The sequence below is a fragment of the Carassius gibelio genome, chromosome A23 (genome assembly GCF_023724105.1).
Source record: "Carassius gibelio isolate Cgi1373 ecotype wild population from Czech Republic chromosome A23, carGib1.2-hapl.c, whole genome shotgun sequence".
In the NCBI taxonomy this organism is placed as follows: domain Eukaryota; kingdom Metazoa; phylum Chordata; class Actinopteri; order Cypriniformes; family Cyprinidae; genus Carassius; species Carassius gibelio.
In genome coordinates this window covers 6,758,750-6,774,307 of record NC_068393.1, presented here as the reverse complement: position 1 = coordinate 6,774,307, position 15,558 = coordinate 6,758,750, and the positions used below count along the sequence as shown (strand labels likewise).

The 15,558-nt window shown below is 39.1% G+C and overlaps 2 protein-coding genes across 2 annotated transcripts in view; one reads left to right on the top strand and one right to left on the bottom strand.

Annotated features, from left to right (window-relative positions):
- The window catches only part of LOC127944241 (leucine-rich repeat-containing G-protein coupled receptor 6), a 78,245-nt gene extending 71,340 nt beyond the window's left edge, over window positions 1-6,905 (top strand). Inside the window, exons 15-18 of the mRNA XM_052540112.1 lie at window positions 1,106-1,231; window positions 2,075-2,229; window positions 3,430-3,510; window positions 3,948-6,905. Of these exons, the coding sequence (XP_052396072.1) occupies window positions 1,106-1,231; window positions 2,075-2,229; window positions 3,430-3,510; window positions 3,948-5,191 (1,606 nt within the window). The 3' untranslated portion in view covers window positions 5,192-6,905. The remainder of the gene's footprint in view (window positions 1-1,105; window positions 1,232-2,074; window positions 2,230-3,429; window positions 3,511-3,947) is intronic.
- Window positions 6,906-8,523: 1,618 nt separating this feature from the next.
- Window positions 8,524-12,023, bottom strand: ube2t (ubiquitin-conjugating enzyme E2T (putative)). Its single transcript, XM_052540238.1, has 7 exons — window positions 11,901-12,023; window positions 11,539-11,656; window positions 11,373-11,442; window positions 9,917-10,022; window positions 9,598-9,696; window positions 8,928-9,011; window positions 8,524-8,765 (listed from the first exon to the last, which is right to left on the bottom strand). Exons 2-7 carry the CDS (start codon window positions 11,645-11,647, stop codon window positions 8,649-8,651), a joined length of 585 nt encoding a protein of 194 aa, XP_052396198.1. The 5' UTR covers window positions 11,648-11,656; window positions 11,901-12,023; the 3' UTR covers window positions 8,524-8,648.
- Between the last annotated feature and the right edge of the window lie 3,535 nt (window positions 12,024-15,558).

Below are 15,558 nucleotides of genomic sequence, written 5' to 3'. Positions count from 1 at the left end.
GGAGGTTCCATGATGCACATTTTGGAGTTTCTGTCATCTATGCAATTCTTTGGTTGGCTCAAAGTGTAAAGATTGTGGCTGTGATCACGGTTAAACGCTCTGCACAGCAGGTGAAGATGTGCATCGTCAGTCACAGGTAGTTAAATGCAAGCAGCATTAAGTTAAGAATGTGATGAATGAAAAAGGAAGAGTGATAAAGAGTGACAGAGTGTGGCTGATAAATGTGTGCAGCGGTGAATGAGAATCATACTGCAACAGTTACAGACCTCTGGTTTTTCTCGTGCAAATTCACTAGCAAGCAATGTGCATGGAAAAGGCAAAAGACTGGTACAGAAGTCAAAACCAGCAATATTTCTTGACTGTTCTGGGCTCAATACAAGTACAGCTCCAACGACAGTGTGAACGGCATGCTGTTAACTACCACAGAAAATAATTTTGACTCATCCCTCAGTTGTAAAAACAAGCAATGATAGTTTTCTGTGTTAATAAACAGTATGCCACAGATGCTGTCGATAGAGCGTAATTTGTATTGAACCTGGAACATGTAGAGTTTTATTTAAACTGACATGTTCTAGTTTTCATCGGGGTTAAAAGTGCCAAAAAATGTTGGTTTAAATAAAACTTTCTCCATTCAACAAGTGCAGTTGGATTTACACTGCATTACAATCCTTTAAAGGCCTTTTCATCACTGATATATAATTATTATAATATATGGTTCCTCTGGTATTAGGAAACCTCTGTGAACTTGAGGAGAACTGACATCATACATCCACTAAAATCACTGACTCGTCGGCCAATTACAAGTAACTGCAAAAATGTGATGGTTCAATGTGATGGTTGCCTTTTCAACCACAGCATGTATGATGGGGTATCAATTTCACTTTAATAGAGGCTAGATCCTCATGATTCTACAACCACGATTTCCGACAGAAAGTCCCCAAAGCACAATGTTAGCACATGATTAAACAAAATTATGTGATGGTATGATATGGGACATTTTAAGTAGGTACTTCAAGAGTAGCTTCATCTGAAAGTGAATTATTTATATATTTATTTATTTTTAATTACACATGATGATCCATATGTATCTCCTGTCTCCATCCAGAGATCTCACTGGGAACCGATTGAGCAGTCTCTCGCTCACTGGGCTAACAAGCCTCACTCATCTGAAACTGAAAGGAAACATGGCACTCTCACGTTCCTTCAGAGAGCAGGACTTCCCCAACATAAGGTACAATAGTAGAAACCAATAACCCCACAAAGTCAATCAACTCCGCCATCCCGCACAACAATGGGTTAGCTAGACTTAAAATACTTTCATGTTAAACCATTAAAGAAAATTCACAAGTGCTTGTGGTTATTGATTCCCACAACACAAATGCCTTGAATAGCTGAAAAACATATTCTTTTTCTACTTTGTTTTTCAGATAAACGTTCAACTGTTTATAGAATTGACAGTTTCAAGAAAATCTGTTGCCTAAGGAACATTCTGTTCACTGGTACAAGTAGATGTTTCTGTTTGAGTTTACTAGAATATCTGGCTCAATGCAAGACCATCTGACAGGCAGAAAGATTATTTCAAGAATTCACAATACAGAGAGGCCGTTATAAATATCCAGTCTCGATTCGTCAGCAGCTCAGGGCTTTGGAGACGCTCCAAAACGTCAGTCTTAAGTACTTGGGTGATTTGATTAGCACCTCAAAAAAATGGGAGGTTTCAAGTATTACCATTTCCCAAAACAAAACTGATTAAACAAAAGCAAATGAAAGAGAATCAGTTTTAACTGTGACCAAAATATATATCAAAAGTCCTTGTGGTTAGATGTTCTCCATTGCTTATTTACTTCATGCATCATTTGCAGATTGATGAATCATTCTAACTCTGATTTTCTTTTTTATTAAATGGGATCTTTTATACTTTTATATCTTTTACCTTTTATATTTCCTCAAACTGATGCAATATGTACTTGTTGTTGATATACTGTAAACATAAAATATGTGGAATAAAGATATTTGCAGAACATAAATTATTTTGGTTTTGGTTTTATACATTGTGTCACTGTTGTTGAAACAGGGTTATCGAGATGCCATATGCCTATCAGTGCTGTGTTTTTGGAGCCTGTAAAAGCTACAAAGCAGTCAGCCAATGGGAAGGACAGATGGGCAGTGAAGAGGAAGACCTCCAGAAGAAAGCTCAGTCCCTGTTCCCCATTCACACTGACAGCAACTGTAAGTCCTGCAAACTTCACTAGGCCATATCATAGATCAGGACAACATTATTCAACTTTTTTGTAACTATGAAAAAAAAAGTTGATTTACCATTGCTTTTAACTTACCAATGATAAAACATGGCATTCTTTGAAGTACACCTACCTATCAAAGGTTGACCAATGATCTAAACCAGGTCACTGTCATGTAGAGTTTAACTCCAAGCCCAATTAAATACAACTGAACTAACTAATCAAGCTCTTGCTCAGCATATTAGAAACTTCAAGGCAAGTGTGCTGAGGCAAGCTGGAGATAAACTCTGAAGGGCAGTGGCCCTCTAAAGCTAAGATTGGACACCCCTGGTCCAAACATTGGACAGATGGTTTACCTTAGAGTACCAAATAATTCAGGGGATCTCAACCCTGACCCTGACAGTCCACTTTCCTACAGAGTTTAGCTCCAACCTTGACCAAACGCACCTCAACTTTCTTGTAATCCTAAAAAGCTTGATTAACCAGTTTGAATAGGTTGAAATTATTGGGGCAAGTTTCTAAGTCACTCAAGTTTGTGCACTAAACCTTTTATCAGAGTTCCTGTAGCCAAAAATGAAAACATTGACCCTACACAAACGCATCCATCATATAAAAGGAGCATAAAAAGAGCATAAAAGCACCACTTGTAGTGGTTTTCCACACTGTGTGTTTGTTTCTATTTTTATCTGCTCTGTTCTATCTGCCAGTCTCTTCATCTTTAATTAGCACAGTAGAAACATGTCAGGGCCTTTACAGTAACCGCAGGTATTTGACAGATGAAATAATGCATTCCTTGATGTGATCTGATCAGGTTTCAGACTTGAAAGGAGCTCTCCGTAATTACATTCAATGGGAAATTAGATAAACATTAACAATTCATGGTCCAAAACATACCATTTGGCTTATCGGAAAATAACAAAACCAGAATGCGATCAAAGCCAGATGATTGATTGCACTCTGAAGTTGAAATGGAAAGTTGCAACTGAGATGTGAAAGGTGTTGAGTGGCGCTAAAGCCCTTAGATAAATTAATCCGTTCAAGCAGACTAGATGTCCATAACATGGTGATTCGTCTTCTGTCAGACTTGAGTGCATCATGTCATCTTAAAGAACACTCAAGACTGATTCATCGTACTGGTGTATAAGAACAAACCAAAGGTGTTTCATGCTTGTCATGTGTTCACTTGCAGATGACCTTGACTTAGAGGAATTCCAGTTAGCTATTGAAGAGTCCAAACTGCAAACCAGCATACAGTGTACCCCCATCCCAGGTAAATTCAACCAGCAGCAGATCTGAACTCAAGGTCATACATGTGCAATCAAGACTGTAAAGGCCTGTTCACATCAAGTACAAAGGAACTAAACAGCAAGCATGGCAAAGAAAGACATATTTCCAAACAGTTTTCGCACCAAAACGATGCATGCTCCTCCAAATCCACTAACACTTCACTTTAGCGTTATTTTATAATGCTCTGATGATTTTTGGGACCGAAACCATTTAGTACTCCCCAGTATCTTACATGTTCTGAAAAAGTTCACAAAAAAAGTGTCCTTCATTTGCACAAATTAAAACTTTGTTAAAATTATTTTGTAGCCTATAACATTTTGTTGTGCATTGTCCTTACTAAAATTCGGTCTTGGTGTGAATAGGTCTCACGGTGATGTGTTCTTTCTGCTTAAATTCTGTTTTATCATTTCTCCCCTTCAGGTCCATTTAAACCATGTGATAACCTGTTTGACAGTTGGGTGGTCCGGTTTGGCATGTGGCTCATCTCTTTGGTCTCGCTGATGGGAAACAGCCTTCTCCTCATCACGGTCTTTGCATCCCCCAGCTATCTCTCCCCTGTTAAGTTCATCATCGGCACCATCAGTGGTGCCAACCTGCTTACAGGCCTGTGTACCGGCACCCTGGCATTGGTTGATGCCCGGACATTTGTAGAGTTTGCCCTGCACGGCGCTCAATGGGAAATGGGTGCAGGCTGCCAAGCGACAGGCTTTCTTTCAGTTCTAGCCTCGGAGGGCTCCATACTCTTCCTGACCTTAGCTGCAGTGCAGTGCAGCGTGTCCGTGTCGTGCGCTCGAGCCTATGGAAAGTCACCTTCGCTTGGAAGTGTGCGAGCTGCCGCAGTGGCGTGCTTGGCACTTTCGTTGGCAGTCGCCGCTTTGCCGCTAATTGGGGTCGGGGAGTACGGGGCAACCCCGCTCTGCATGCCATCACCACTGCCGGACGGCGAACCTTCCACTTTGGGATTCATGGTCGCTCTGATAATGATGAACTCCCTGTGTTTCCTGGTGATCACCGGAACTTATATCAAACTGTACTTGGACCTGATGAAGGGCGAGTTTGACAGCATCTGGGATTGCGCCATGATCAAGCACGTAGCCTGGCTCATCTTCACCAACTGCCTTCTCTACTGCCCCGTGGCCTTCCTCACCTTCTCCTCCCTTCTGGGACTCTTTCCTGTGAGCGAGGAAGTTGTCAAATCAGTCGTCCTGGTGCTTCTGCCTCTTCCTTCATGCATCAACCCCTTGCTCTACCTCCTTTTCAATCCGCACTTCCGTGAAGATGCACGCCTGCTTTTGAGCAGAGCTCACCTCCATCATGACCGCAACATGGATTCCTTTGTCTCTGTTGACACGGAGAAAAGCTCGTATGACTCCACCCAAGCCTTGGTGTCTATTCCCCCTGAAGCAGATGCAGGGTTCAAGAGTTCATCGACACCAAACTCCGAGACAGTTGCCCGTTTTTCTAGCCCACCCTCAGTGCCTCTTATCCCATGCCAGATGCAGATGAACCCCTCAACAGAGAGGGATAATGTTGCAGAAAACCTGGTCAGGTCAACAGCAGGACTCAAAGAGCAAGAGGACCTCAGGAGCAGTGGACTGGACACTCATAATGGAAGCTCCCTCTCTGGAGTCTACTACTCCATGCATCTCTCAACTCATTTTTAATTCTTCTCTTAAACTGTTTAAGGACCCTTTTAGCACTAGTCATGAGCCCAAATATGAACTGACCCCTAAAAACCTTCAGAGCTAGTGAACAATGAACTGTTGGGACTATATATAACCATAATGTCCCAACTGCTACGGCATTCTTAAAGAAAAGGAAAGAAAGCCTAAGCATCTTGTGGGCCCTTAAGTAATTTAAGCAACAATCTTAAAATATTCAAAAGCAAACCTCATTCAGTTTGTGTAACTTGTTTTGTAATGAGATTTAAAGGAATCTTCTGGGTTTAATATAATTCCCATCCATGGAATATTGATTTTCACAGAAAAAAATAATAATTATATATTTTGACTGTATTTAAACAAAAAGTCATGCATTATGTACATACAATGGACGTCTATGAAGCAGAGTACTGCACTGGCATAAAAATTCTAATTCACACTGCTTCTACAAGACCATAACAAAAAGACAAATCCAATGACAGAAATGTTGTTGGTTATGCAAAACCAGAAATCAATCCACCAACAGTGGTATCACATCTCATGAGCATTGCATTTCATTCTTTTGAACATGGGACATTCCTTTAATTAGGATATATCACAGGGATGTTTGCTGATGTACAAGGAGTTATGCATCTAAATATTTCAATGTGAAAAATGTCTTTACAAAATGTTCAATTCTTATGTACTCAAACTTTTATGCATTCATTTCCAAGTGTGTATATATCAAAGTATCTTTAATTATTTGCAAGTCATGACTTGCTTACTTTCCCCTAGTGAATTAATAATTAAAATAATAATAATAATAAAATAAAAAAAGGTAAATGCATATCATCAAATAATATTTAGTCTATTGAAAAACAATGACAAAAACCATATAAGCTAAAACGTATTGCCAGAAACATACTCTCTGCAAGTACTCCAAAGGCTTGGTCAACGCTCTGTAAGCTCCAGTTCATGATGTATATATTTAACATGCATTGTAGCAGTAAGAAACCTTGAGGGGTGACAGAGGTACCTTCAAGTGTTTGTTCCATTAATGGTAACAGGAAGCTGGCTATAAACATGTTAATAACTCATTTTAACTAACTGACTTCTTCAAACTGTTGCTCCACCATGACAGAAGTAAAAATGCACCATAGACGACATTAACCTAATTCATACCATAATCCATGAAAGTAACTCTGAGAATGCAAAACATGTAAAAAATGTTAAAATACAAACATTTTCAAATGTTTTGGTAATAATTTGCGATGCAACATGTTTCAGAATTAAACATTGCATTAAACTCAAGTTTGCATGACTAGAAGCATTTGCATTCATGTACTTGCATAGACTATGTTTGACCTTCACGCTATTTTTTTTTTTGTCAAGTCCACAGGATTAAGATATATTGAACATGTCGACGCTATGAACTGAAGATTAAGAAGAACTATGAGTGTTTTTATTGGGTTGTTATAAAGCTTGGTCAGGATCTTTTACAGTTTGTAAAGTAGGCTAGCTATTGTATTGTAAACTATAACTACCTCTGATCTAGCATGCTATACCTTTTTTTTCTTATTGATTTATATTCTTTTTATATTAAATGTATATTAAAATGTAATTTTTATATTGAAAATTTTAAGATCTTTGTACAACAGACACTTCTGGATGTAAATATTTTCATATTTCTGTATACATGTGACAAAGAATGATTTAATAAAGTTATTAGTTTCATAAATGCATGTCTTGAAGACTACTGAACAATTCAGGAAGATAAATGTGTAAAAATGTTCAAAGGTAAGCTACTTCTACATTTTCATCAACAACTAGCCCAAAACCCTGTCACAAAATAAACGGGATAAAATGAGATCAGCATCATTTAGATGTTCCAAGATTTTCTTGGGTTACTCTATAGTGCTTCCCGTGACTCTCTTGTTTTCATATTTTTATTAAGAAAAATCTTTTCATCTGTGTTAAATAACTATTGGCCTGATGGGTAATTTATGTGATGGGAGGAACATAATCTGCAGCCTAGTTGAACCAAGAGGCTTCCAGCATATAAATTGTAGCCTACTGTTGCACTTTGTTGAAATGTTTTGAAGAATTTTTGGTTGCATAATGTTGCACAATTTCACTTCATTCTGCTCCACAATATGACTGTGCCATTCAAAGAACTTGGTCACCAACCATCTAGTTAATATCCTATCCCTTTGACAGACAGCATTTCTATGCACACAACAAAACAAACTTTAAGAACATTACTTATTAAAAGAAATAGAGAATTGCGTTAAGAAGAAGAAAAAGCAGCAGCAAACAAACACCAACAAATTAATTGCCCTAAACAAAACTAGTAAACAAAACAACAGACGAAATTAAAGTTAGTTCAGTTCACTTAAAACTTCAAGGTTTGGTTTAGCCTTAGAAGAACTGACAGAAAGGTGTTTGAAATTTCTGTGTAATCCATTCAGTTCTATTCAGTACAGAAATGTGCACCCCAGGCGAGGCATGGTCCAGTTATTGTGTTTTAATCCAGTGTAAAGTCATACAGTACAGGTAGAACTTCATGTTATTTTTAAAGTAGACTCAGGGTTTCAGATCTTGTGATGGTTTAGTTTCAATGTACACTTTCTTCTAGGCATGCTAACTGGGAATGAATTTCTAACAACAGATAGCAATAGCACAATTACATTTATGATTCTATAACTATACGAGAAGTATAATTAACATAAACATCTAGTTAAAAACAGTCAATGCGTAGTGTGGCTTCTGCTACTCCGACACACTTTGCTGGTGTTAAATAAGGAACCGTATGAGAATTTCACACAGCATAAAAATGTAGGAAGTGATCATCCATTGATAGTTATAACAAAAACAGTAATAAGACATATTCTAATATTCTAAAGCCCCCACTGGGGTTATTTACCTACCCCAAATACCTAGCACAGTACCTAGCTATTTCTTAATATTACCATAACTATACTTTATATTCTGACAGTTGTATATGGTCTGTATAACTGTAGATCATTTTTATTATTTTATTTTATTGTTTTACTTGAAATAGTTTCTAAATCATTAATGGGTACAAAATCAAATGAAAAGGGTTAATTGCTTTATGGCAAAAACAAAAAACAAAAAAACAAATGCACAGCTATCCACTGTCATTACAACTGCAAAATAATATTCACAATAGTGAATTCATTTTCAGACAATTCTCCAACTTTTGCTTACAACATTTATGGCAATTTCGCTTAATTACTTCAGTGTCATTGTATTTTAAAGTGGTATACCCTTTAAAAGACTTTTATTCATAAAATACTATGTGTATTAAGAAAATTTAGGGAGATGCAAATGTAGTGTAATGTTAATATATATTTTATTACATTCATATCACCAACTGTATACAAGAAGAAAAAAAAATTATTACCACAAAGAAATAAATTGTATAATACTTAAAATCAGTCATTTGTAAAATACAGGCCTACTACATGCACACTTTCTTGGTGTGCTCTAAATTCTCCTGTGCACTAAGTGCCTCTCTCTTGTGCGCAGTTTTCTTATTTTTATTCTCGGGAGTCTTTTCTTCTGTCTCCACACAACCCTTTAAACACAAGAGAAGAGAAAGCGTGCAATCAGACTGAAGCAATGAAAGAACACTGGCTCCTCCTAGTGTTGGGGAGTGTGTAATGTCAGTGAATGAAAACTGGACTTTGCTATTGCTACAGTTTAAATATAAGACAGTCCTAAAAAGCACAAATCTTACCTTGTTCTTCTGAATTGCATGTTCAGCTGTCCATTTCTTTGCCTTCTCTAGATATAGTGGTTTGTTGTATTTAAATTCTGAGGACTGGAAAGTATGTCAGGAAAATTAGTTTTCAAGAGGAATGTGTGAGCAATATCTATGGAAGCTCGTTTCCGGCACTGATAATTACCTTATAAAAAAAGGTAATTGTGACTTTTTATTTCACAATTCAGTCTTTTTTTCTCAAAAATGCAAGATTATATCTTGCAATTCCGACTTTCTTGCAATTGCGATTATTTTATATTATATATATATATATATATATATATATATATATATATATATATATATATATATATATATATATATATATATATATACACACACACATTTATTTATTAATTTTTTTATTGCGAGATACAAACTCGCAATTGTGAGATTTATTGCAAGTTTATTTGTGAAATAAAAGTCACAATTAACCTTTTTATTTTTTATTCTTCCACAAATTAACAGTCAGAAGTGTAAAAGTGACACAAAATAAAATCATTGTTTGTACAAATGGCTAATCCTACACCTAAATTAAGCCACTGGTTCAGACAATGCTATGAAGGGCTGTTCAAAGAAACAGATTTCAATTCCAAAAGTTCCACACTTAACCATCAAAACTGGAGGGAACGCATCTAAAACTCACTATATCAGCCATGAGTGGGTCGTCAGGGTTGGGTTCGGCCATCAGTAACTGTATGGAGGTGAGCACTGTTGAAATATTGAGTGCTGGCCGCCAGGCTCCCTTTGAAACAAAACTATATTATCAACATCTGACAGTTGACTAGTTTACAATCACAGCATTAAGTTAATCACTACAATTCTCTTACTTCAAAACAAAAATAGAAACTGAAAAAAAAAAATAATAATAATAATATTTGGAAAAATGTTTTCTAAAAAGATAGTTAATCCTATGTATTGATGTAGGATTGGGTTCAATTATTTGTATTTTTTTCAGCCTTTACCTTTGGTGGCAGCTTCAGAGCATCAAGACAAATGCGTCCTGCATTATCGATGTTGGGGTGATAGATGGGTGTCAGGAAACGCATCTTTGGAGGCTCAAAGGGATACCTTCAAACATGAGAGAAGTGCTGAAGGAACAGTTCTAACAAAAATGAAAGTTTGCTGTGAATGTACTCACCCTCGGGTTATCCAAGTTGCAGATGAGTTTGTTTCATCATCAAAACAGATTTGAAGAAATTTAGCATTACAGACAAACTGAGACATTTGACTTCAAACCTTTGCTTCTGGCCAAAAAATGAGTCTATAACCAATAATACTGCTTCCTCCTAGTGTTGGGTTGATGTCTACAAATTTGGCACAGGACATTGTCTACAGTGTAACATCGAGAAGGACGATGACATCGGCGGGGCGGTGCAACATCGTGATGTCTAGGAGCCATCGGCGACAACATCGTCTATCGGCCCAATCCTACTTCCTTCACTGAAAAAGTCCATCTCCTTTTGTCTTTCTCATTAGAATCCACCAACATGATTTGGACTGCTTGTAATCAGTGCTTGATATGTGTACATTTCTCTCCTTACTCAGACTTAACTACTTTTTCACTGGAGAAAGCAATATTTTGACTGGAGGACATGTATTTTAACCTGAAGCAACGGTGTGAAGTTAAAAACATCTTTAATGATCGATCGGTTCCTTACAAACACGTAGTTTTTCACTTAACAAAACGAACTGATGGACCGGAGTGGTGGGGATTATTGTGATGTTTTTATCAGCTGTGTGGACTCTCATTCTGACGGCACCCATTCACTGCAGAGGATCCACTGGTGAGCAAGTGATGCAATGCTACATTTCTCCAAATCTGTTCTGATGAACAAACAAACCCATCTACAATTTGTACCCCTTTTGCACCAAGGCAGTTTGAGTGCTGGTTCAGAGTCAGAGCCTAGCTTCAATCGGTTCTTTGTCTTTCCACACCCAAAGCACCAGCTCCGAACCAGGAAAAGTGGTTCGTGAGTAGCACCAAAACATTACTGGTCTAGAAGAAAGAACCACTTGCGTCAGGGGCTGGGGCGGGTTACCGTGACCAACAAGACAAACAGAAACTTTTGACCGCCATTTTTGAAGGCTTGTTGGAGATGCATCGGCGCTTTACACACCAGTCAGTGTGTGGCATCAGGGTGCCAAGGGAGTGATTGGAAAGTAGTGGTCGACCGATATAATCGCCAAGGTCTCCATTGTCATTTTTCTTGGCCGATGTGTTCGAGGCGGGACTTTTATTATTTTTATTATAATTAGCACTGGCTCTGAACTAACACCCGGTTCATGCTGGGGGAAAAGGGGTATTGGATTTTCAGAAAATTTATAAGTTAACTATTCCTTCAAACGCATGTCAAAAATCTATTTAATAAAACAACATAATGAAAGTTAGATTATTTAATCTTAATTATTTAGTCTCACCTCTCGGGTATGTTGATTTCCAGTGTGAACACGCCTCCTTCATAGGGAGTGTCTGCACCTCCTACAATCTCTATATCAAACAGGAGCAGTGCAGAAGAGGGCATGCTGTCAGTGTTTCATATGTATTTGTTTATATGGTCAGAATGAAGTGTGAGGACAGACTGACGGGCTTGTAGTTGATCCAGCCGTCCCTCGGTCTGCCAGCAGGAGACTCCTGGAGGAGGTTCAGTGCTCAGAAGATGCAGCTCCCGCTTCAGACGACTCACTCTCTGCATAACTACTGTCTGCAAGATCGAAACACCACTATCAAGCGAACAATATACATTTTATTTTGACACATCACGTTCACAATAAGTTACATATTAAATAACGGCGCGTTTGCCTTCATTAGCAGACCAACGTTAATCATTAATATGTAGACTGCAAACTCAGTTTGGCCAAGATGTTTTCAACTAAAAAGTTGTCATAATACAGCTTATTTAATCTATCATTATATGAGGCATTTAACTTATTATCATCATCACTTACTGGTGTTGTTACTGCCGAGCTTTGCTTGCTGAATGTGTAGTAAACAGCGTGCTTTTGATTCTGCCCGCGAAATGTTCATACGTCACTGTGCGACCGACGCGCGGTGCATCGTGGGTATTGTAGTTTATTACGTCTTCTTCGTCGCATGTTTAATGGTGGTTGGCAAACCATCTTAAGGTGCATTTCCGCCACCTACTGGGATGGAGTGTGAGCCCTCGATGAATGAATATATACTTAAACAGCAATTTCAACAAACAAAAAGTTTATTCTTCTAATCAACTGTTATTGATTTCCACATCTCTTAGTTTTTAGGAAAAACAACACATCCATATTTGAATACTATTTAAAAAGTTTACTACCATTTCTTTAGACGTACACCCACCTTTCCTTTTAATTTATTTGAAAATGCATCTGGAGATCTATTGCCATTCAGAACAGCCAACTGGGAATTACTGGTACCGTTGAGTTTATTTTGATATCATTAATTCCTACCTTCTTAGCATCTGCATTGGCATTCCATCCAAAACTACAATAATTTATATGCCCATGTTCCCAAAATTTTTGCATCTCTGACTGGATAGGTCTCTATATGCCCTCTTACAGAACACCACCTAGGTCTATGCCATCGTTAACTTATTTCTCCGGAGGCAACTCCCCACTTCATGTTCTTAGTTCTTGAGACTGAATACCACTTTACTTTCTTTAACATAGATACTGAACTACTGTATATAATATGCTGCTATAATCAAGGTCTAATCATTGCATACTCTTTTCGATGCCTGTCGGGATTGCAACCTAATCTACCCCTGGGCCTGCCAAAACATCTCTAAATATTTATTCCTTTTGTACATGTAGCCTATCTATTTACTTTCTTCATATTATACTTTTGAATGATCCTTCCCAGGCTTTCTAATTGGAATTATCACTCCATGTTTCCGAGAGGTAGAGAGTTTTCCTAACTCCCATATTAAAAGCTCTAAAATAATGTTCAGAGATACATGTGAAAGATGTTTTATCATTTCATAAGATAGTTCGTCTTTTCCTGATTCAGTTTATACATTGTAAAATCTGTATCCAATGTGCACTTTTCTAACCAACACTCTCTTTCAAAATTAGTTCCCTCTGTACCTTCATACTTTCCGATATATTATTATTAATGCTACTCCTAATTTAATGAATGTCATCATTAACCTGACCAAAGCTGAATTACTGAATACAAGCCAGACCTAAAAAATAGTTTGCAAACCAAGGACTGTCTGTCAGGTGTCCCACTGAGGAGTCATCTGATTTAAATCCATAAAATCTATTGTGTTACGTAATTAGGTGAATAAGTTATTGTGAGATACAGTTGTTGTTGTTTTTTTGGCTCATCATGCCAAACAGGTTTGCCAAGGCCTGGGGTAGAGCTCAAGGCTTGGAATCAGGAAGGATTCCTTTAAAGGGATATGGCTAAGAGCCCAGTATTTATACAAGGTCTTGGTGTCACACAGGGGCTACCGCTTGCTCTCGCATAAGCTTGCTGAAGGAGCGGTCTCAACAGATCCCTAGTAGCAACACCTTGTTAAGATAGGTATCCGAGGATACATAAATGTGGCACCAAAGAAGATGAATGGGCTTTTACCAACTCAAGAAAGGGCACGAAGCAACCACGCGTAGCCCTCACTATAAAGGATTTTAGAAAGAACGCAGGGCACTAGCGTGCAAACTTACCACAGTGTGGATTTCAGAAACTGGGCAAAGCCTTGACATGCACACTTACCATAACATGGATTTTGAAATATTGTTCTAAGGAGGGGCTCTCGTTGCACTCTAATTGAGCAGCTCCTAGATGGAATGGTGCATCTCAAACAATATGGTTGAGGGTCATAAACTCGATCTGTGGAAATAATGCTGGAGTGCTCTGTGGAAGAAAAAAACCAGAGAACTCTCATATGAGAGGAGAACTCCAAATTCAGAGTAGCACACTCAGAGGTGACCCTTCCTGGAAAAGGGGAGCGCTGCTAAACTACCACGAGAATCACCCAGATAGCCCCTCACATTGAGGGAAGTGTTGCTTGAAGTGTATAAATAAATACACTCTGGCTGAATGGAGCCCAAGGAACTAAGGTCTAACCATCTCGAAAAGGGAACGAAGCTGAGGGGGTAACCCTTACCGTACAGGATTTCAGAAAAGTGTGCAGAGTCTTGCGTGCACACTTACCACTTACGTTGATTTCAGAAAGTACACAGAGCTTAGCGTGTGTACTTATGGTTCCTAAGCATAGCAGAGATGCTGAACCGCATGGGAGAGGCAAGCTCAACTGAGCACTGTAAAGGAAACTCACAGAGTTTGTTAGTATACACATAACCACCAGCAATGTAATACACATAGGAGTATACAGAAAGGGTTACATACTCAACAACCCTCCTGCACTGGATCCCACTCAAGGGGCACCTCCTTTTAGTCCGGACCATCAGTAAGGTGGTTGCTATGAACATAGAACCAGCCAAAAACATCATAGGTCCAAGACTGTTATTCAAGAAATTTCCCACATTACCTCAATCAGGTGGAGAGCTGGTGGTTACAGGGGAATTAGGCAGGGGAGGACAAAAGCAGAATTTAAAAACAACCAAAGGGAATGAGATGTCCAGGAAGATGTCTCTCCATTAGCACCATGGCTGCCATAGATCTACCCATGGCGGATGCGGCCTGCTTGGTAGCACAGAGGGAGAGGTCTGTGGTGCGGCACAGCTCGGCTGCCTGATCAGCTGAAAGGCCCTCGCCTTTATCCAGGTCCTTCAGCAGATCAGCCTGATAAGCCTGATGCACTGCCATCATGTGCAACAAAGCTACAGCCTGACCTGCTGCTGCGTATGATTTACCATTTAAGCAGGATGTATCCTGGAGGGGCTTAGATGGCAAACAGGGAGATATATGAGAGGATGTTTCCCCCACAGAAAGATAGCTAGCCAGCGTCTCTTATACAGGGGGCATCCTCTCATAGCTGTTTTTGCACATCGCCTCGATGTTGGCATAACTCGTATGCTGAAACCGATGGATGCGAGAAGAAAATGGCCTCTTTCATTAATTTTCGACGTCTGCATGTAAATCAGGCAAGAATGGAAGGCTCACCTGGGCAGGAGGGCTATGATCAGACAAATAACGCTCATTGAGGTGACCTCACTTTGCTGGCACGCTTCCATGGCAAATCCAAATTGGATTTAGAAGGCTCAGCCTCAGCTTCTTTGCCACCCTCAGACATCTTCTGCTCTTCCTGGGCAGAACCCAGCAGAGCACTAACTTCAGTATCAGAGAGAGTTAATGACAACACATCTTGTTCCTGAAGTTCACTCTCGTCTGCCGCCGAAGAGCGTGAAAGGGAAAGTCCCTCTCTAAACTCCTCAGCGAGATCCACCTTATCCTCCATGCCTCAGCAGTGGAGGGTCCTGAACCGCGGGAAGCAGATGGCTGTGCCTCTTCCTCAAAAAGAGAGACAGATGAGAGCGGAGCTTTTTCATAGAAAAATACTCGCAATGCATGCAGATCGCCCCCTCAAGGACATTGTGAGCGTGCTCTTCGCCCAAACAAGAGATGCAAAGACTGTGTGTGTCATCAGGTGTCAGATAATGCTGACACGGATGTACACACTGTCTAAACGGCTTGCTAGTGGATGCCACT

Coding starts and splice junctions, on each gene's coding strand:
- ube2t (XM_052540238.1), bottom strand. CDS start 11,647: ATGCAGAGAGTGAGTCGTCTGAAGCGGGAGCTGCATCTTCTGAGCACT. Junction 10,023..11,372: donor GAAATCAACATACCCGAGAG/GTGAGACTAAAT, acceptor TCATGTTTGAAG/GTATCCCTTTGAGCCTCCAA. Junction 8,766..8,927: donor ATGCAATTCAGAAGAACAAG/GTAAGATTTGTG, acceptor TTGTGTTTAAAG/GGTTGTGTGGAGACAGAAGA.